General features: G+C 38.3%; 1 protein-coding gene across 1 annotated transcript in view; it reads right to left on the bottom strand.

The window, feature by feature from the left end:
• Window positions 1-7579: 7579 nt before the first annotated feature.
• galntl6 (polypeptide N-acetylgalactosaminyltransferase like 6) overlaps window positions 7580-22462 on the bottom strand; it is a 205027-nt gene continuing 190144 nt past the window's right edge. Inside the window, exons 9-13 of the mRNA XM_051905066.1 lie at window positions 21328-21435; window positions 19240-19461; window positions 12134-12250; window positions 11774-11923; window positions 7580-8390 (exon numbers count right to left, since the gene is read on the bottom strand). Coding sequence (XP_051761026.1) covers window positions 8223-8390; window positions 11774-11923; window positions 12134-12250; window positions 19240-19461; window positions 21328-21435 — 765 coding nt within the window. The 3' untranslated portion in view covers window positions 7580-8222. The remainder of the gene's footprint in view (window positions 8391-11773; window positions 11924-12133; window positions 12251-19239; window positions 19462-21327; window positions 21436-22462) is intronic.

Below are 22462 nucleotides of genomic sequence, written 5' to 3'. Positions count from 1 at the left end.
AAGGTGGGACGTCCTGTTCTGACACATGGTCACAGGAACACATGGTGTTAGAAGAAGGCAAGATTATTTGCTTTAGTAATCTTATTTAAAATGACATGAACTGTACATAAAAAATATGTGTGTGTGTATGAAAGTGTAGAGAAGCCTTTTGTAAGGTTTTATGAAGTTTTTTTATTTTTTATTTTGCATGTTCAGAAATTCAGTTTTTCTTTTCTTTGTTATCAACGTTGTGTGATAAGGGGTAATTTTCGAGGATGTTTTGTACAATATCTCACATTGGCAATAGTGTGTTATAAGAAGGGAAGATGCAGGGTTCCTGGGTGTGCAGGAACACCCAAAGTGATGTGCAAAAATTGTAACATACACCTCTATTTAACAGCAGAGAAGAACTGCTGTTTGAAGTTTCGTACGGAGTGAAATCTCATTACATGAAGTACATTATATGGCATGACACACTACATGATACAAACCTATGCATGTATCAAATTCAATATATCAATGTCTTTCAAGTGTTTTTCCCTTTTTACTTAATGATTTTCTTAACATTTTTTTTTTTTTTTTTTTTTAAATGTGATTTTGATGATAATTTTCTCTATGATTCTGTACCATTGTTGCACAACGTTGCCCTGAGGCAACGAAAAAATATTTTGGGGTGGGGGGAGGGTGGAGGGGGTCAAAAAAATGTTTTATAAATAAAATATTCCCAAATTAACCAAAAAAATTATGTGGAATATTTTTTTTTTTCATGTGCCATTAACATGTGTGCAGTAGAGGGTTAAGTAGCCTATTCTCTCATTCAGATCATTCCGTCTTTTGCCAGTTCCTTGTTCTTCATAGTGATACTCTTTTTCCTGCCTTTAACTGGGAATTATTGTTTTTTTTTAACCATCTATCAAAGGATTTATGCTCTACGACAATATATTAAAATTAATACTGTCCTCAGGCCATTTTTATTACAATAGTTAGTTGTAGTAATCGTTTTGAGTCAGGAGATGGCGCCAAATCATCGCTTACATCTTTTTTTTTTTTTGGGAACCTTCTGACAATGTTTTGAAAAGAATACTTTAAAATACGAAAAATATATACACTATTTATAGAAAAAAAGGACATCTTCCACAATTTAGATAAATATTTAAAATGTATTCTACAATATTTAAAATGTAGGCCCTATTATGGGCATAGCAAATTTTAAACAGTTCAAACAGATATGGCCTTTTGTTTAAAATGATAAATTTGTTTAAAATCTATTGTGTTTATCTGTGTTCAACATAGCAAAAATATGATAGCACAAGAGAGAGAGATCCAGATGTTGCTGTGGACAGTTCTTTGCAGTTCACATAAAGAGCCCTCTGGTGAAAAATTAATGATTAAAATATCAAATTACATACATTCTCTCAATTATCATGACATGCAGGCTATAGTTATGAGCTGTAATGCTTGAAATGTAAATTTACAGTTGAAGATTTCGAGAACCAAACATCAGAACAAAAAAATGAAGTCCATACATACAAAATTCATATTGAATTGGAAATTGCTTAATGAGCAGTTTTCTCTTCTGTGTTCTCATTGAAACAGGAAGCTTGGGACTAATAAATTTAATCATTATTATGGAAACAAGAGACAGTGCACCGAGACACACCTCCTGAAACGTTGACTGTTAAACCGGGATATCTTGTAATACCTTTCCCTGATTTGTAAGGCAATTGTCTGTCAGATTAGGGTGTTTTCCAGTTTCACTCTGACAGCTTTAAACTATTTGAATTTGAGTTGCAGTTATTAAAATACAACATCTGTCATTCATGCTCTGTACTATTATGAAAGTGGGAGTGTCCATTGTTTATTGTTGCTCCGAATACATCACAAACCACAGTTAAGAAGGTTTGACTGGTTTGCAATGACCTTTTAAGGTCATTCCAGATATTGTCTTTTAAAGTTATGGCAGTTTAATGCCTACAAAAACGACCTGTTTGGACTACAACGAGTTTCTTCCCGTGACATCACAAACCCTGCAATTAACATAAACCCTGCCCATGGGAACACGCAACAAAATGGGCGAGGCCATGTCGCGCGGCATTATGGAAGCGGAAGAGTTGTCTACATAGGACGCGCGCTGCACGACACGACCCATCAAAAGATAATAGAACCCATTAATCAGTGATGTAATGTACCTCAGGGATGACGTGTTTTTGTAGGCCAACCCGGAAGTTAGCGGCGCACAGGTACCCTCGATTGAAAGCCAATGCATTTTTCCCATAGACTTTTGGAAAATCGCAAAAAATAAGCTGTTTAACAAAGGGTAATGACACTTACACGTTTTGTCTATCATGATAATCTTTACAAGTTAACACAACATTTATACATTTTGAAGCCTAAATAAGTCGTCAGATATAAAAAGCTAATAGTAAGCTATAAATGGACTACAGCACACCATGGTCTCGGATCAACGTCACCACCACCAAGCTTCCTCAAACTTTATTTAGAAAACAGCTTTATTTAAAAACATGCTCACTGATTATGATCTGCACTGTGTATGAACACTTAACCACTTTTTCATGAGAAATGCTGTCCAAATGTCCTGTTTGTCATGATGACGTCTAAAGTCCCCGCCAAAGGAAGTAGTCCCTTTTAGCAATTTGTTATCAACCGCCGTTTTTAAGACACAATAAAGGTTTAAAAAAAATCACAAGCGGGTTATAACTGGTGTGTTTTATGTCATAGATCAAAACGTGAAAATATTTAGAGGCTTTGTTAACCACAGACCTTATTTCAGGTGATTTAGCAAAAACCCATTCAAAAAACCCATTGACTTCGGGGTGATGGAACCAGAAGTCCTAAAATGCTAACTCGCTTCCGGGTTTTGCCTACAAAAACACGTCATCCCTGAGGTACTCTATTGTCTACACTGGATGCAGCGCAGAAGACTAGCTTCCAGAATCTACACAAGTTCAAGGCTGGATTTGCACCTACTGAAAGATGAAGCAGTTCACACTTTAAAAGCAGAAGCTGCTGTTTATGGGCCCCTAACTGTAAGTACGTTTTATTGTTTGTACATGTCTTTTAAATGTATTATGTTGCTATTTTTTGGTTGCATCAAGGACATAAATAAAGACCAACGTGTTTTTGCTTCGCTAGCCAGTTAGCTAAATTCTATTGCATACTTCTCCAACAAACGCCAACAAACTTCTATGTTCAAAGACAAACAGTTGTTCATGCTATAAATTAAATGATACCTTTACAAAAATGCTACTACTCAGTCATGTATTCGGCTACAGTAAAGCTTTAATCAGGATAAAACAGTATATTGAAAGCTAACAAACAGCAGTAACATTTACAAGTGACAGCATATCTAAACACTTTGACACAAGTACAAAAGGAAATACTTATACTTATTCATAAACGTCCTTTAAAGTCGTCATGAAATCAAAATTGACCCTATTTACTTTATTAGCACATATTACTAGTCTTGTGGTAAACAATTAATCCGTGCAGGTTAATACACAAGAAAAAAATAGTTTGTCGTAGTAATCTTTAATCAAAATCTGAAAAGTTACTTCCGGTCTGGAATGGCGTTCCTTCTCTGATGACGTCAGTTTGTTGGCTTGGGTTGAAATTGCTTAAACCACTCCCCTCCAACCGTTAGTCTGCTATGAGCCAGAGATGGAGAGGAGGAGCGCTAAAGTAAAACCCTGCCCTCTATTCAATATTCCGTTTCACTTAGTAATATGTCACAACACTGGAGAAAAGTCGTTTGCAACTTTAAAAACCGTGCTTGCAGAGGTTCTGCTTGACCCTCTTCATCATTACTGCTACCTGGGTCTGATTCGGGCTCAATTTGATAAGGCAATATAAACACCATTATTTACATTTCCACTGAAGCACATGTAACAACTAATGGTAAGGGGCGTGGCATTTCTGAATGCTTCAGCGAATCACAGCTAACCAATCTGAGCCCATAGGCCTTTATCACACTTCCGTGTTCGAAAAGTGGAAGCTTCAAGCAAAGCCACTGGAAGGCAAGCCTGCAACCTTTAGCCAAAAAAGCGTAACGGCTAATGCTAACGCTCCGCCTCTGGCGGTACGCAGGGAAGGAGACCAGAGGCTGTTTTTTGAACGGATGTCAATGGATGAGAGGCTTCACTATGCTGATTAAACAGATTTTGTGGGGAAATAGCTAATCATTTAATTAATGGACAGCCTGTTTGCTAATCTTCAGCATGTTTTACACTAAACAATATATGTCGTTGGGAACTATATATAGATTTTAGCTTGATAAAAATGTATTTTTTTAAGAGAAGGCAGACTGATGTCACTGCCATTACACGACAGGCTGAAAGGTGCCGCATGTGATTAAGTTAGCCGTTACGCTTTCTCCAATGGTAAGAAATACAGACCCTCTCATCTCCCTATAATAAAACAATCTCTGGTGGTATCATAGAACCAGGAAGTCAAAAAACGAAGCATTAAGACATGTTAAACTGCGCCCCATAAACACAATCAAACCTAGAAAAAAAAACACTGAACCACCCCTTTAAATAAGATGCTACTATTTTCACTTTTCTACAGTGACAATTTGGAAAGTAAATGTGACGGAAGCCTACTGTTTTAGTAATGAACACAACTTTAATTACGCACTAAACACGTTCACACTAAACACGTTTTTCCATTCCATTGTGCTACTTTTCCATTGTTTTTCAATGTAAACACGCGCTACTCGGACAGGGAAGAGAAGAAATTGTTGAATAAAGTCATTATTTTGTTTTTTTTTTTGGTTTTTGCGCACAAAAAGTATTCTTGTCACTTCATAACATTAAGGTTTAACCACTGCAGTCACATGGACTATTTTAACGATGTCTTTACTACTTTTCTGTACCTTGAATGTGGTAATTTCATTGCTTTCTATGGGAGATTTAAAAAAAAAAAAAACCTCTTGAAATTTCAACTGATCCTCTCCTCCGCTGCTTTATTAGCAGTTGCAGTGCGAAATAAACATGAATGAACATCTGAAGGTATGTTAAAGGATGTACAACTTAATGAAATCCATATCATGTTTTGTGTAATCCCTCAATCAGTGTTTCAACAATGGAAAGACGTTAATAAAACAGCTTGTAAACAATGTCACGTAACATCACATTTACCTCAGAACAAACATATTCAGTGATCATAAACTCGTTAGTCAGCTAGAAAAATGAACTCTAGAGAGGAGCATTTGGCTAAATATATGCACCATCTTACATATTAATTATAATTTTTAACGTTTTTCAAGTAAGTAATAATTGACAACGGGCCGTTGAATTCTTAGAAAATTATTTTCTAAGAATTCAACAGCCCGGAGTCAATTATTCCAAATTATTCCACCTCAAGACACTGTTCCAATGTTGTATTTCAAGACATTTGTCAGATTTTTGTCCTTAAAACAATCTTGTGTGTGGGACTAGTTTCTTACGCATCTCATCCCAAGTCTCCGTTGCTAATTCCAAAATGTAATTTCAGGACTAGCAACGGAGGCTTGAGCCTTGATAGCAGACAGTTGATACAGTTATTATCGCAGTTGAGAAAGAGAGAGAGAGAGGGAGAGAGAGAGAGAGAGAGAGAGAGAGAGAGAGAGAGAGAGAGAGAGAGAGAAAAAATAAGCATATGTGAATTAGCCTACCTGAGTCTGTGCGTCTCACACGGCAGCACTGTCTCTACTAATAGCAACTATAAGTTTATCTACCTCAAGAACTGCAGTTATTACCTCGCTGGTGAGAAATGTCATGTAACTTTTAAGTTGCTAAACTATTTTACCGATTAATTCGTCAGAGCAGTGCTGACAAAACAATTCTGTGTGAGTGTGTGTCCGTACGATACAGTACGTGTGTACGTTTGAAACAGAGAGAGAGCGGGAGAGAGTGAGCGCTTTCAGGACACAATAAAACGTATTTTGTGGCAAAAACCATGACAATAATTTGTCGTTTTCATCCTATCATTTACTATATTTATTTGCTTGGTCAGTGTCGTTGTGGGTTTTGTTTCTTTTTGCGGTTGTAGGCTGTAGGACCTATTGAAATAACTGAAATCATTTGGCGAAGTGACTTGGAACTGCAATGCGGTCAAGACCTGCCTAGAACTACTTTAGCCGTGCGTTTCCCTGAAAATTATTGCACACCTTAGAACGCTGGTCAACCAATCAGATTCGCGCATTCAACAGCCCCGTAGTATAATAGTCTATAATGCATGTTTGAATAAATCTGTCAAGTTGACAGCCACCATTTAAATGTTTATATTTCAAAAACAAATTGTAGTAGAACTAATTTTAAAGTTAGTAGGCCTAATATATTCTAACTTGATTATTATAAAAAATTCCTTAAGAGTAATTTAAGTTTGTATACTAATTAGTTTATTTTAACATTCAATGTTAATGTAGTAGCCTACCAACTGATTCCCATGTATAGTTTACAGCATTAGTTGAGAGATTTTTTTTTTCCCTGAGAAAATTTGCGATGTACTGTACCTGATATACAGTATATCCAAAATATTGAATCGAATTGCAAGCTTGTGAATTGAAATTCATAACTATGATGACAGACTGGCAGGAAATGGTGCAAAACGGAAAACAAAGTCTAGACAGGGTGATATTGTGACATACTGATAGGCCTAATCTTTTCATTATTGTTAACTAATAGTTCCTTAAAATAAATTGACATGTTAATAACACACATAAGCAGTCTTTCAGAATTACATGTAGCTTATATAAGCTGCATACTATATGCATTAGTGAGTGTGGTGGTGCTTATGGGGTGTTGCTCTGGGACGGGTGAGTATGAGGCTAGGAGGGAAAAAAATCACAGTATACTCACTACAAAAAACTAGACTACACCACTGGCTGTAACGTTAAACTTGCTAGTCTCAGTGAAAAATCAGTTGCCGTAAGAAGAAAATATTTGTAGAAGACAAGCTCCCCCTAGTGTTCAAGATTGGGAACATAGACCTCAGATTTTCAGTAGGATGTTTTTTCACTAGAGATATACTTTCAGGATGTTTTCACTTTCTCCTCATATCAGCTAATGATCCAGCAGCTCAGTGAGTCCTCTGTCAGACTAGGAAAAAAAAACATCAAACGAGAATTCTGTTGTTGCAAATCATTAAGAAATCATTTACTTACGGTTTGTGATGCAGCTGCTATCAGATCCAATACAGTTGGCAGCTTCATCTTTCAAAAAAAAAGTTTCTTTGCGAACACTCCTTTAATATGGCAAGCCGTTTTAGCTTAAAATGTTCCCAGCGTTACTCATCGTAATTGCATTTTTACTAGCAAGAATTCAAGACCTCTACAATTCAATTCTTACTAGTAACAATTGTAACAGTTGAATTAGGATGTTTTAATTGTTCAAAGACCTCTTATATGTCAACAGATCAAAGGAAACTTGATTTCTCATCACATGTCCCCTTTAAAGGTCAAATAATAAATTGTGTTTTCAAATAATAAAAAACGCTCCTGCAGATGGCTCAACACCAGAGGGAGCCAAACCATCACTTTTAAGATAATATTTTAAGCAGCATGACAAAAGACAGATCACACAGTTAAGACAACACACATCCACTCATTTTCTGCTTTATTTATAGACGAGAAACTCTGTAACAAGATAGAATCCATTGAAAAAGTCAAATATTTTATTTAATTAAGTCACTGCCTCAACCCAAGTTTGACTCTACAGGTACAAGAGATGATAAAACTGAGTCAATACACATAACTTAAATCTGGAAAGGCACCAAATAAATACAAATAAATATGCATTTGAAACGATCCTGGAAAAAAATAAATAGCAATACAAAAAAAAAAAAAAAAAAAAAAAAAAAAAAAACTTTCCAATTTCTGGTTTTGTACAAATCCACCATGCAATCTTCAAGGACTGATACAGAATATTCTTTCATTGGACTCCACTTCCAAAGTCCTAAAGCTGCTCTGTTTTTCAATGTATAGGAAGCAACTGGGGGCCCAACTTAGACCCCTACAAGAGAGTCGGGCTGTCCGTATTCTCCTCGACCAGCAAGGTGCTCATTGTGGATGCGTTTCCACCAGCCTCGTGTCTCTCGTTGTTTCTAGTCCCCTCATTCAGACTGCTGCAGAACCTTGAGAGGGACCCAGAGCCAGACAATAAAAACATCCAGGCCCACGTTAAGGATTGTGGGAGGTGTGGTTATGTGTGGAAGCCAGCTGATTGGCTTGACCACAACCCCAGCTCCTATGAGCTGGCAGCGCTGTTGAATTTGTCCAGAACGGTGGCGTTGACTTTCTGGAAGATCCACTGTTGTGTTTCAGACTCGGGGTCGCACTTGTTCATGAAAATCCGCTTATCGCCCGGGCTACAGTCCATGCAACCGCTGCTCACCAGGTGGTACAAAGATTTATCCTAAAGCAAGCAGAAGATGGGAAGGAGAAAAAGAGAGAAGGAGGGTGAAATAAAAATAAATAAACAAGAAACAGTCACTGTGACTGCGACAGAGGTCTAATCCTGCATTATCTCCTCTAGCCTACAGTCAGATTACAGGAGTGGAACTAAAGAACCAAACATGGAATACGCTAATCAGAAAAGCTGAATTTATTTCTTGGCTTGAGTTTGGAAGTGAAACGTGAGAAATCGAGAAATGATGGACGGGAAGGGCAGTAGGGGTGGTTTCTCCAAGGATGCTAAGGGAGGCAGTGCCTCCTCAGAAAAATATCCACTATAGAAAAATAAACCAATGCAAATATTATGAAATATGGCATTAAAAAGTGTATAAATCACTCACTTTTCTAGAGTGACACAGCAACACCAGAGGTTAAAGTTACAAGAGGTTACAGTCCTCTTTCCTCTACTGAGTCCATTAAGTTTTAACAGACCCCCAATAGTGTGCCTTTAGTTTGTCGCTTATGCTGTTTAAGCGATACATTCCGATTGGCCTATTACTTTGTTCAATCGATAAATTTTGTGCACATTCCACATCTGCACATCGGTCTGAATGAATAAATATAATGGTGTTAATGTGAAGACTACTTAAAAAGTAAGTAAACAACTTGCCCACATGGTTATCACTGTTTTATGTCGTGCCAAAATTAAACTTGAAATGACTTGCATTGAAAAACAATGGAATAGTAGCACAGTGAAATGGAAAAACGCGGCCCCAAGTAATGTTTATTTACTTAACCTAGAAATGTGTCAAAAGTGTAACTGGAACATTTATTTACATTCAATTTAACATTGAGCATTCAAAACAGTGATGACTGCCTCATGATATCAAAACACCACTGCACACCACTGATAGAAAGAAAATGAGGAAGGTGAAAGGTAAATAAAAGTGAAAGAATGAGGGATTTATCATCAATCTCCTATCAAAAAGTGGAAGACAACAAAGAAAGTCTCTACTTGAAAGTGTTCTCCACAGCACACAGGGCATGTATATTTTTGCGCTAGAAACGACTGAGTATGCCAAACAGAGCCGGTGAAAAAATAGAGGATGTGTCCCTGAGGGAGTGATCAGGCTGAGCAGAGGAGGGACATGCCTTCGGGCTTTCGGCTCCAGTTCTGTGCCGCTCTCCCCTGGGTTGATTTACTGTTCTCTGCGCCTCAGGCAGCTCCACTGCCAGGTACCACCTCTTCCTTTCAACTGTATATTTCCTCTCTCTATAGCGCCGTCATTGACCTATCCTGCAATGACAGTGATTTCTTTGCTTGACACCTTAAAGCCCTTGTGTGAGTCAGAATATCTCAGTTTAGGTTCATAGTACTGCGCTAGAGGGCTAGAAAAACTGTGCTTCTGTATTAGGCTCAGTCGTTTGTGATGGACCCAGAGCCGTAGGTATTAGTCCACAGGGGCTTCTGTAACGAGGTGTACGTTCGGTCCCACCGCTGCTCTGTTGCTGTAGATATACTTTATTGACCTCTTAAAGAAGATGTGGAGAGGGAATATGGAGGAAGACAGGTGCAGCTATTCCTTAGAGATGGTATATATGAAAATGTATCAAGATATGAAAAAGTAACACCTGGGTGTAAAACATTACTCATGCAGACTGTAATGGATTTTATCTCAATAACGTCATGCCCTCTTGTATTCCGTCAGTTGTCTGTGTTATATTTACATATGTTTAAATAAATATTATTACAATTTAAAATAACTTTATTGTAAAATGTAATTTATTCCTGTGATGTCAAACCTGTATTTTTAGCAGCCATTACTTCAGTCTTCAGTGTCACATGATCCTTCAAAAATCATTTTATTACCTATTATCTATCTATGGCATATGTATGCAAAAATGCATACTTACGTTCTCTCGAAAATGATAAACTTTTAAAAATGTATTTATATTAACCTTATGTGTTATTGCACATTTATGTTTTCTATGAAAATGATAAAACCTGTTTATTTATTTTTTTCTTCATTTATTTATTTATTTATATACTGAAAGAATTCAGTGTTGCTCGAATAAGATGTTATTTTATCAGAAAACGGAGAAAGGTTCTTTTGGCCACAAAGCATGTAGTTACTGCATTTACCAGCTGGGGCTTACAGGGTCATGCTAAGCAGAAAAACCTTGACACCTTGGCACGAACCTGTACTCTAGGCCTCCGCAAGTTTTGAAGAAGTTAAAACATAAGATAGTTTTGATATGTTTTCGGCCACTACGTACAGTAATACAGTTCTTTTATAAGAAACAGTAACTATGTCAATGGGATAGTTCACCCAAAAATGAAAATGATCCCATGATTTACTCACCCTCAAGCCATCCTATGTGTTTATGACTATCTTCTTTCAAACGAACACAATCGGAGATATATTCAAAAATATCCTTGCTCTCCATAGCTTTATAATGGTAGTGAACGGGAGGCATGTTTTGAAGTCAAAAATAAATGCATTCATCCATCATAAAAAATAATCCATACGGCTCCGGGGGGTTAATAAAGGCCTTCTGAAGTGAGGCAATGGGTTTTTGTAAGAAAAAATAACCATATTTAAAACTTTATAATCTAAAATAACTAGCTTCCGCCAGACGACCGTACGCATTCTGCGCAAGTCGACTTGCGCCAAATGAGTAACCCGTGACGTGATGTATGACGCAAGATGTAGGAGTATCATAAGCTTAGATGCCTCTCGCAGTTCAAACAAATAGGGCTGTACAACAAACTGAAGCTCCTCTTCTCTTATATCAAAATCCCCTGACATCTCTCTTTAAAATGTCTTGTTTTAGATTTCTAATTCGTGACCGGTGTTTTGTTTTGCTCTCTCCTCTGCGCCTCCGCATTCATCATGCGTCAGGTAAGAGTTCACTCTTACGCCGTAAATCGATGTGTACGGCCATCTGCCGGAAGCTAGTTATTTTACTGAAGTTTTAAATATGGATATTTTTCTTACAAAAAACCCATCCCTTCGCTTCAGAAGACCTTTATTAACCCCCTGGAGCCGTATGGATTATTTTTTTATGATGGATGGATACATTTATATTGGGCTTCAAAACGCAGCCCCCCATTCACTACCATTATAAATCTTTGGAGAGCAAGGATATTTTTGAATATATCTCTGATTGTGTTTGTCTGAAAGAAGATAGTCATAAACACCTAGGATGGCTTGAGGGTGAGTAAATCATGGGATCATTTTCATTTTTGGGTGAACTATCCAGTTGACATAGCTACTGTTTCTTATAAAAGGACAAAAATGTAGGAATTACTGTACATAGTGGCCAAAAACATCATTTCCATTTTTTGGGTGAACTAACCCTTTAAGATTTTTGAATGGCAGTGTAATTGTATTACTGAATTACCTTCCTGTAGCTCCAGTGCTGGTTGCCTTTCATACCATGGCAGTCATACAGAGTGATGGGGCTGTTCTGACTAATAGCATCGAAGCAGAATTTCCTGGTGTGCAAGGGATCTCCAGGCCTGATGTCCTCTCTCCAGCCAAACGTGAAAATCTAACCACCACAGGGAACAGCAATACTCTCAGTTTCAAAGAAGACTGTCAAGGAATAAGCTTCATATCATGATTTCATTTCATCAAAGTATCAGTTAATTTTTAGGGATTTAAAAAAACTCCACTTACAGTCAGCCATCTAATGCTCTTTCACATTATTCCAACATATGATACAAATCAGTACTGAGTGTACAGAGAAGGAGCTTTATACCTGCTCGTGTGCCCATGTTCGCTCTGCGCCCTCTTTCAGACAAGTGTCCAGACGCAGTTCGGTGCCAGTGGAACCATGTTTAGAATCGATGCACAAACCAGATGCCACATTACGGATCTGCGGACAGAGAAATAAATTTGTTGAATGACACCTATCAATTGCACAAGGATTTAACAAAGTTAGCCCTTTTTTGTGTATCAATTCAATTTAGAATTAGAAACTTAGTGATAGTTTTGTTTTTGGGTGATCTACCCCTTAACCGTCCCGCTAAGATATTATTGTTTTATATACTTAAAACAATAATATCTTAGTCTAAACCTAAAATGATATTGAAAACTATATATAATTTGAAAGCTTAGTAGTTTTCTGATTTTCAAGACAAATTACAGAGGAACAGTAATTTATTAATTTGCAACAACAATATTTTCAGGCATTTTTTATTTTGGCATTTTTTTTTACATAAGGCATATTTATTTTGAAATAGCAATAAAAATGAAAAATCTTGTTCTTTTTGCATGTCTTTTATGTGTTTGTTAAAGGTTGAATTCAAACCAAATACTGCCATTCTGCCTATACTACTTATGAATAGGATGTCAGTTTCATAAATTGTGTGAACATTATGGAAAATAAATGGTTCAGGTCACTCAAACCATAGACTATATGGAATGGAAGAGTCCTTATGTGGTCACCAATGGAGCCTGGATGGTATCTAGTGGAAAAGTTTGGTACTGCGCCCTAACAAAATCTTACTAAAAGCTCAATTTTTGAGATATCAACCTAAAATCTGAAACACAACTTGATTAGATTTTAGGCTTTGATTTTCTTGCAGTTTTAGAGTAAAACAGTTTTATAAAATATATATTTTACATAAATTATAAGAAATTATATTTTTACATTTTCCTAAACTAAAACTTCAATAACTATTTTTTTTTTTATATATTTTTTTTTTATTTACTTTCATATTTTTTTTTCTTTCACTTCTAAAATAATCTGTCAAGTATCCCCTTTAAATGGGAGACCAAACTTAAGTCTGTGCTCAAAAGTATTCAAGATTTAAAACAATTTAAGTTGGGGGTCTGTTCCCCAAAAATGGTAAATAAAGGCTTTCTGAAGCGAAGCGATGCGTTTACCATCTTCTGTATTCAAGGCACGAAGAAAGAGTAAACTGGCATCACGTCAGTTACACTTTTTTCGTAAACTGAATAGGGAAGGCGTAGGACGAAGCATATGCTTTTTGAACTGGAAGTGTTTTACACTTTCTTCATAAGTTGAATATGGAAGGCAATCTGGTGGAAGCTAGATATTTTACTTCATAACTTGTTAAATATGGATTTTTTTTTTTTTTTTACACAAATGCATCGCTTCACTTCAGAAGGCCTTTTTTAACCCTCCGTAGCTGGAGGGTTTATGATGGATAGATGTAGATGGAAGCACTTTATTCAGCTCATACTCGTTGATCCTGCTCACTGCCATTATAAAGCTCGGAATGCGTCAGGATATTTATTAATATTTCTCCGACTGTGTTCATCAGAAAGAAGAAAGTCATATGAGTAAAGCTTGGGCTAATTTTCATTTGAAAGTGAACTAATCCTTTAATGACCTCTACGGTGCTCATAGATGTGCATTAAAGGTAATAGAATGTTAGCCAAAAGTTATACTTCTTCCCCAACTGTGCGGTGAAGTATAATGTGACCCCTGGTCTCCAATCTGTTCAAGCGTTACACCAGACCATTTAAATAATGATTCATTCAAAATACACCTGTTCACAAAGACGTGCACTTTCCCCACTGAATGAACTCCAGAGGGTTCTGTTGCCCCTTGTACTTATATTTTTCTCTTTTTTTCATTTTTTGATTGGCTGTCCAGGTCGCCTAATTTTCTTTAAGGCATTCAGGTGTACCGACTGTTGTCACAGTGCAGCTCAATAATGCATGAGCGGCTGGAGCCACTGCCTCCTGAGCAGACACAGAAGAGCGGGCAGCAGTTCTGGGCCAATTCTGCTCACTTATTCACCTCACTAGGGAGACATGAGGGGACCAGGGCCTGGGGCAAGGTCATACACACACACACACACACACACACACACACACACACACACACACACACACACACACACACACACACAAACACAAAAAACACAAAAAGGAGACCTGACAAAGGGGATGAACTGTGGTGGAACATATTATGCTGTGCAGCGTAGTGCATGCACAATGCATAAGCTTCCACTGCCGAAATTGTGCACGGCATACCAAGGCCATCAGAGGAAACAGATTACAGAGTGTTTGTTGGAGCCCATTTCCTCAAATATGTTTTTCTCACGCTCATGAGTCCTGAATGATTGAGGTGAGGGATTTAGGGTTTTTGAGCTCTTGGCAAGGCATGACTGTTGAAAGTAATTGGAAATCAGTTAGTAGGCTGCACAAATCAACATGAAGTTCTGCTTGATGCTTTCTGCTCTGTGAATGCATGACTTAAAGCAGATTTTTCTTGTTGGTGACTAGATGCATTTGCTGCTGCTCACAGTCTGAATGACTCGAAATGTTGAAATGACTTTAAACCTAAGCTGAAAACGAATGCAATCAAAACAGTTTCTACGGCAGATGGACGCAACAAGCTTTCCAGGGCAGGTGAGGACATCAGAATGAAATGTCCTAACCCAGACGGTGGTCCTTATTACAGTTCAGGTCAACACTTTACTGCTTATTATTTACGGGAAAGGAAATGCTGCATCCTATTTGAGCTGTGATTTCTTTTCAAATGAGCTGGATTGGAGAATCGAGTGAGGACGAGCTTGACAAATGGAACAAAATGAAAGCCAAAAGCAAGGTCACACCAAGCTCTGCCTTGCCGATTTATTCGTAAAAGCTTTATTTTTTTCCCCGAGGTTATAAAAAGAAAACATGTTTAATTCATTTTCTTGTCTATTAGCAGCTTCTCGCTCTCTTTTGGACCTTCCTTGCGCCTGCCGTCGTGTGATGTTTTCAGGATGAATTATTTGACTTGTTCAACACAGTAACAAAGACATGCATTAGAATCTAATTTTCTGCAGATGCAGCCAATTTACTACCGAACCACATTTTTGTGAAGTCAGAGCAACTATAAATGGGTTCCAATATGTTTTAAGAAGCTCAAAGCCAGTTTCTTGTGGCTTTTCGAAAGCCTCTGTTCTCTTCATTTCTCTTTTAAAGCATTCTAGAATTTAGCAGGAGGTTGTGCTGATTAGAAAGGAACAGCAAGAACATTTCCTCTCACATCATTTTAAGTGCTGCTAAAGGGCTCAATCATCAGTGCCTAGCATTTGTTTTTATGATCCAGAAAAAAATTCTTTGATTTATAATATTTATACCACAAAATAAAGAAATAAATTAATGCACTTTTCTAGGTTACACTAGAAGAGCATGTAATCACAAGCTCTTTAGAGGTAAATACAGCAGAATCAGACCATATCAGCATGGGTCTCTCCTCTCTTCTTCCTCTCAAGCCACAGGAGGGTGGGTACTCTAAAATGGGCCTGAAAACTGCATTTATACCGTAACAGCCTTTGGCAGCAATCGCTGTGAGCATAAAAGTCGCCTGATTGCATTATTTAAAGTATTTGAGTGTATTGAAGAGGCAATGAAACAGCTGTGGGGGAGAGAGAGAGTATATATGTGTGAAGGTGGGCAAGTGGCATATGGTTGACAGCCTGTTTACCCATCTCACCGCCCTGTCAGCCGGAGGTCATGCCGACGTTGACCCCTGTCCTTTGCTGAAAATGCCGACAAGGACCCCTTTAATTCCTTAGCTACCTCTCTTCCTCTCTGTCGCGGCCCATGGGGGTGTATTCGAAAGTCCAATAAGGCTCTTTTATTGTGCAATACATCAGGCGGGGTGACAGGAGGCCGGTGCGGGCAGACCAGCTAGAGAGCGTGGTGTAAGAAGCTATCAGGTTGACAGTCAAATTACTATCATTTCGCCTCAGGAAAGAAGATATTTACCATGCATAAATTTCACCCAAGCAGGTTCCCCAGCCTGCATTTTTACCATCAATTTTGTGCCGCTAATGCAGAAAAAGCCAATAAGAGAAAGGGACGGAATGTTCTTTGCTAAAGGACTTTTTTTTGGGCCGCCTCTGCTGAAACAATTGAAACCAAAGGGCTGTTTCCATTACTACCTTAGATGGATTCGAATGAATGGATACGCTTTACGGTAAGCGTCAGCCCTCCAATTAATTTGGATGTGAAATTAATTACATTTGTAAATTATTACTTGCCATTTCTGACACATCACGGCAGGGGACTGAAAAAAGAGGAGATGGTGTTCCCCGGGGGGATTCATTAAGGCATGATGTCTGTGAGGTACATCATTCAGCAGTGATTAAAAAGGCCCATCAAAATGCACAAGATGGGAATCAGTCCATGCATATTAAATACCCCCCACTATGACAGACATGGCAGAACCACAGATGGAGAGAAATGACAGGCCCATCTCTCCACGCGTGTTCCCAGGAACCGCTGTTCTGGCACAGCAAACCCGAATGATAATGAATAACCCGAATAGCCTGTCTGCCTGGATCAGCTTGAGTAATAAATGTATAACGCATCTTCTGTTTATTTATGGATTAGGAAGCAGTGATGCAAACAATAGTTACGTTGTGATGTCGCTGTATATTAGACAGCGCAGTTTTAGGTGAGGACCGGCCGCCTGCTTGTCTTTGGCGAAAAATGTGTTATATCTCACCCGGCAGTGCTTCTCATAAATCAATGAACATTTCCGCATAACCTCTCTGTCATATGCACGTACGCACACACACACACACACACACACACACACACACACACACACACACACACTTATACCTGTTCTCGCATCTACAGTATGCTCTGTCTTACAGGATGTATTGACGATCGTTTTCAGTGTGTAACTCAAATCAAGTAAGTGGGGTAAAGTTATGTGCCTAGTGACTTATGGGTAAACAAAGAGATGTGAAGGGTGTCAACACTGACTGGTAACTGAAATATTCAGGTTGAAACCTCCATTGTACCCCTGAGCACGGCACACAACACTAGGTTTATTCAGGACAAGTGGTAATAACTTTACAGTAAGTTGCTTTGAATAAAAATCACCTAAACGACAAATTAGCAATTAAAATTTACTGTTAATATATCCAATAACTAAATGAATTACAGGTTTCTTGAATGAAGTAGTTTTTCAAAACACATACAATTTAAGGTATGAATTATCTATAAATGTGACCATATCCATCCATACAGTATATACTACTCTTCAAAAGGTTGGTGCCTGTAAGACTTTGTTTTAAAGAAAATAAATACATGACAGTACGCTGTTCTAAATTATTATGCAAGTGGCATATCAGTAGGATTTCAGTACAAAAACAGTCAGAATTTAGTTTTTCAAAGAAAGTCTTTGTTTGTTTTATTTCTCCATATCTTTTTAGATAACTGGTATCAGTCTCAGACAGGGTTGTTAAATAGTTTGCCAGGTCTACTTAGGTAAATAGAAACTATTTAAAGAGGTTTTTCCACATTATTAGGCAAATCATAGTTCTCATGCAATGTAGGGAGGAGGAAAGATCTTTCTGAAGATGAAAAGCATGACATGGTGCAATGTTATGCAAAAGGCATGAAAACAACTAATATTGTGTGAAAACTGAATGGAGATTATCAAACTATCATAAGATTTGTGAGTAATTTACAGCACAAGAGAACTCGCTCAGATAAAGGATTAGTAAGAAACGTTTCTGTCAAAAACAACAAAAAACAAAACAAAAAACAATTGTATTAAAAGGACAGCTATAAAAAAAAAGCCAGAGTTGAGCAGAAAACAGGTATTTGAAGCTGCTGGTGTCTCTGAAGTCTCAAGAACCTCTCCATGCAGGCGGTTGTGCGTAAAGTTGGATTTCAACCACCTCTAATCGAAGCTCACAAAGAGAAACATTTATAGTGGGTTTAGAAATACACGAAGACTCATTTTTAAACAGTTTTATTCACTGACGAATGCCGTACTACAATGGATGGTCTAGATGGATGAATTTCTGGATGGTTGGTTAGTGGCCACCACGTTCCAACAAGACTGCGACATCAGAAAAGAACTTAGCGGGTGATGATTTGGGCTGGAATTGGGAAGTGAGATGGAAGGTCCCTTTAGAGTCTCTGAGGGTGTCAAAATTACTTCTGCAAGATATGTGGAGTTTATAACTGACCATTTTCTGCTATGGTATAAAAAGAAGGAAAGTGCCTTCTGAAATAAAGGATTTTCATTCAGGACAATGCACTATCCCATGCTGCAAAAAAACACCACAGCAATAAAACTGTTTGAAAATGGGTTTCTAAACCCACTGTAAACGTTTCTCTTTGTGAGCTTCGGTTAGGGGCGGCTGAAATACAACTGAGATTGCTACAGTTATCTAAAAAGATATGAGAAATAAAACAAACACTTTCTTTGAAAAACTAAAATCTGAATGTTTATTGTACTGGAATCCCACTGATACGTCACTTGCATAATTTGGAACATAGTATATATTCATCATTCCTAAAAAAAGTATCAGTTTTCCCAAAAAAATTAATGTTCCTTGAGCACCAAATCAGCACATTAGTGTGATTCCTGAAGTAATGGCTGCTGAAAATTCAGCTTTGCCATCACAGGAATAAATTACATTTTGAGATATATTAAAAAAAAAAAAAAAAAGAAAACAGTTTTTTGTAATAATATTTCAAAATATGATTGTTTTTACTGTATTTTTGATCAAATACATGCAGCCTTGAAAGGCTTCTTTCAAAAACATCGTTCTGTCCCCAGGAATGCACAATGTCCCAGAATTCTCCAACATTTTCAACGAAGCAAGTTTATAAGATGGAAAAGTGTTCTTGCTTATTTTTGTTCTTGTTTAACTATTGCAATTTCTCTGTTGTGTAACTGTGTTGAATTCTATAAAATGTATGCCACTTCCTGTCATTCCCATTCAAATTCACATTTAACATCACTGTGCTGCTAATTCAATTCAAATTCCAAGTCATGAATTAAAAGATTAAAAACCAATTATTAAATTCTGCATTTTGCTCAACCCTGGTATCTTCAAAATTTTAATAATGCCGTTGTTCACCCACCTCTCCCCAGGCAGCTGGCGGTGGCTCCACAGGTGGGTAATATTTGGGTAAGTCCCAGGCCACAGTGTTCATGTACCATTTGAAGTCTTTACATTTGAGGTGTTTGCGGAGCTCCTTCTGAGCGGTAAGGTCACCAGTGGAAAGGTGGCGGTACTCGGGCCGGCGCTGATAGATGTATTCTGTGTACTCATCCATCCATGTCTCTGCCACTCGTTTCAGGTTCTGTGAGACGGATTAATGGAAATATATATATAGACAGACAGGTATATACAGGTGCTGGTCATATAATTAGAATATCATCAAAAAGTTGATTTATTTCACTAATTTCATTCAAAAAGTGAAACTTGTATATTATATTCATTCATTACACACAGACTGATATATTTCAAATGTTTATTTCTTTTAATTTTGATGATTATAACTGACAACTAAGGAAAATCCCAAATTCAGTATCTCAGAAAATTAGAATATTGTGAAAAGGTTCAATATTGAAGACACGTGGTGCCACACTCTAATCAGCTAATTAACTCAAAACACCTGCAAAGGTTTAAATTGTCTCTCAGTCTAGTTCTGTAGGCTACACAATCATGGGGAAGACTGCTGACTTGACAGTTGTCCAAAAGATGACCATTGACACCTTGCACAAGGAGGGCAAGACACAAAAGGTCATTGCAAAAGAGGCTGGCTGTTCACAGAGCTCTGTGTCCAAGCACATGAATAGAGAGGCGAAGGGAAGGAAAAGATGTGGTAGAAAAAAGTGTACAAGCAATAGAGATAACCGCACCCTGGAGAGGATTGTGAAACAAAACCCATTCAAAAATGTGGGGGAGATTCACAAAGAGTGGACTGCAGCTGGAGTCAGTGCTTCAAGAACCACTACGCACAGACGTATGCAAGACATGGGTTTCAGCTGTCGCATTCCTTGTGTCAAGCCACTCTTGAGCAACAGACAACGTCAGAAGTGTCTCGCCTGGGCTAAAGACAAAAAGGACTGGACTGCTGCTGAGTGGTCCAAAGTTATGTTCTCTGATGAAAGTAAATTTTGCATTTCCTTTGGAAATCAGGGTCCCAGAGTCTGGAGGAAGAGAGGAGAGGCACACAATCCACGTTGCTTGAGGTCCAGTGTAAAGTTTCCACAGTCAGTGATGGTTTGGGGTGCCATGTCATCTGCTGGTGTTGGTCCACTGTGTTTTCTGAGGTCCAAGGTCAACGCAGCCGTATACCAGGAAGTTTTAGAGCACTTCATGCTTCCTGCTGCTAACCAACTTTATGGAGATGCAGATTTCATTTTCCAACAGGACTTGGCACCTGCACACAGTGCTAAAGCTACCAGTACCTGGTTTAAGGACCATGGCATCCCTGTTCTTAATTGGCCAGCAAACTCGCCTGACCTTAACCCCATAGAAAATCTATGGGGTATTGTGAAGAGGAAGATGCGATATGCCAGACCCAACAATGCAGAAGAGCTGAAGGGCACTATCAGAGCAACCTGGGCTCTTATAACACCTGAGCAGTGCCACAGACTGATCGATTCCATGTCACGCCACATTGCTGCAGTAATTCAGGCAAAAGGAGCCCCAACTAAGTATTGAGTGCTGTACATGCTCATACTTTTCATGTTCATACTTTTCAGTTGGCCAAGATTTCTAAAAATCCTTTCTTTGTATTGGTCTTAAGTAATATTCTAATTTTCTGAGATACTGAATTTGTGATTTTCCTTAGTTGTCAGTTATAATCATCAAAATTAAAAGAAATAAACATTTGAAATATATCAGTCTGTGCGTAATGAATGAATATAATATACAAGTTTCACTTTTTGAATGGAATTAGTAAAATAAATCAACTTTTTGATGATATTCTAATTATATGACCAGCACCTGTATATATATATATATATATATATATATATATATATAGCAGAGTGATGTTCTCTCCCTACAATTTGTCTTTTATCATGTGTGCAGAATATGAATAAGAACATCTCAGGAACATTGTAAATCTAGAGCACTATAAACTAGCAGAATTGGGCCACTGTAGAGAAACACTCTATCCTTTCTCATTTGGAAGGATAGTGGAAGTTCTACTCACTCTTGCCAGGCTGGTCCCTGAAGGCACCTTGTAGGGGACGTACTTCCTGTAGATGTGGCCCACCCTCGAACAAGGTACATCATACATGCTGCCTCCGCACATCCACACCTGAAAAGTCACATACGCACACACATACTCAAACATTTATACTACATCACAGTATATGCAGAGTTTATTCCATCCTGCATTCTCTTAGACAGTTGAAAAAACTCAAAAAAGCCTCATGCATCACATCCTTGTGAGCTCCTGGGAATATGTGGACAGACTAGCAAGAAATACTGCTACGCTTCCACATCATACCAGAAACAAGCAACGTCCTCGCCGGGGGCTCCAATTACGGATCGACTGGCGCATTCACTGAAGGAAAGTAGTAGAGTTTTCCAACTGCCTCACGCTTATATCTCTACTTTCCTCTTTAAACCAAAAGAAAAGAGAGATAAAGAAAAAAGCAGGGTGTTCAATATGCTTCCCTTCCCATCTCTCTCTTTCTGTTCTACTAAGGCCAAGACTTTGAAGTGCCTGTCCGTATTGAGTATTGGCTCAGACATGGTGGAGTTTGGACTCGGCCAGGGCCACTGACACACAGAGGGAGGTGAGAAAGCTGAGGGGAGGGGGGCTTCTAGTCGGACGAGTCGAGTCTGATGGTTTCTCTCTTCCTCGGTCACCCGCTGGGCCCGAGAGAGCTGTCTGCAGATATCAAACTGCACAGACCTATCTCTCCTGCCAGGCGGCGGGTTAGCGGTCAAGCTAACTTCACAGACCCCATCGTTATGGGGAGAGAATCGCTCGAAACATCAGTGCTACAAAGTGAGCGAGAAAAAACCCCTGCAGATCCCTCATTTGAGGATAAATGAGGGAGCCATGTAACAAATGAAGTTTTAGGAATAATTTTCACATTTTTTTTACAGCGTCTTTTATCATAAAGCATGGAGCAAGGCAGCCATGGCAGGACTTTAGATATTAAGATGACTTGAATTGCATTTAGAAAGCTGCCTACAACGAACAGATGGATGAAACTTGGACGGAGTGTGGCAGGCAACCAATCAATGGTATGACGCCAAGCCCAATCAGCCCCAGCTTTTATTTTAGTTTGTAGTTGCACATTGGATTCTGAAGGAGACACTGTAGTACAATA

Source organism: Ctenopharyngodon idella, chromosome 1 (genome assembly GCF_019924925.1).
Source record: "Ctenopharyngodon idella isolate HZGC_01 chromosome 1, HZGC01, whole genome shotgun sequence".
NCBI classification, from domain to species: Eukaryota; Metazoa; Chordata; class Actinopteri; order Cypriniformes; family Xenocyprididae; genus Ctenopharyngodon; species Ctenopharyngodon idella.
This window is presented reverse-complemented; position numbering and strand designations above follow the sequence as displayed.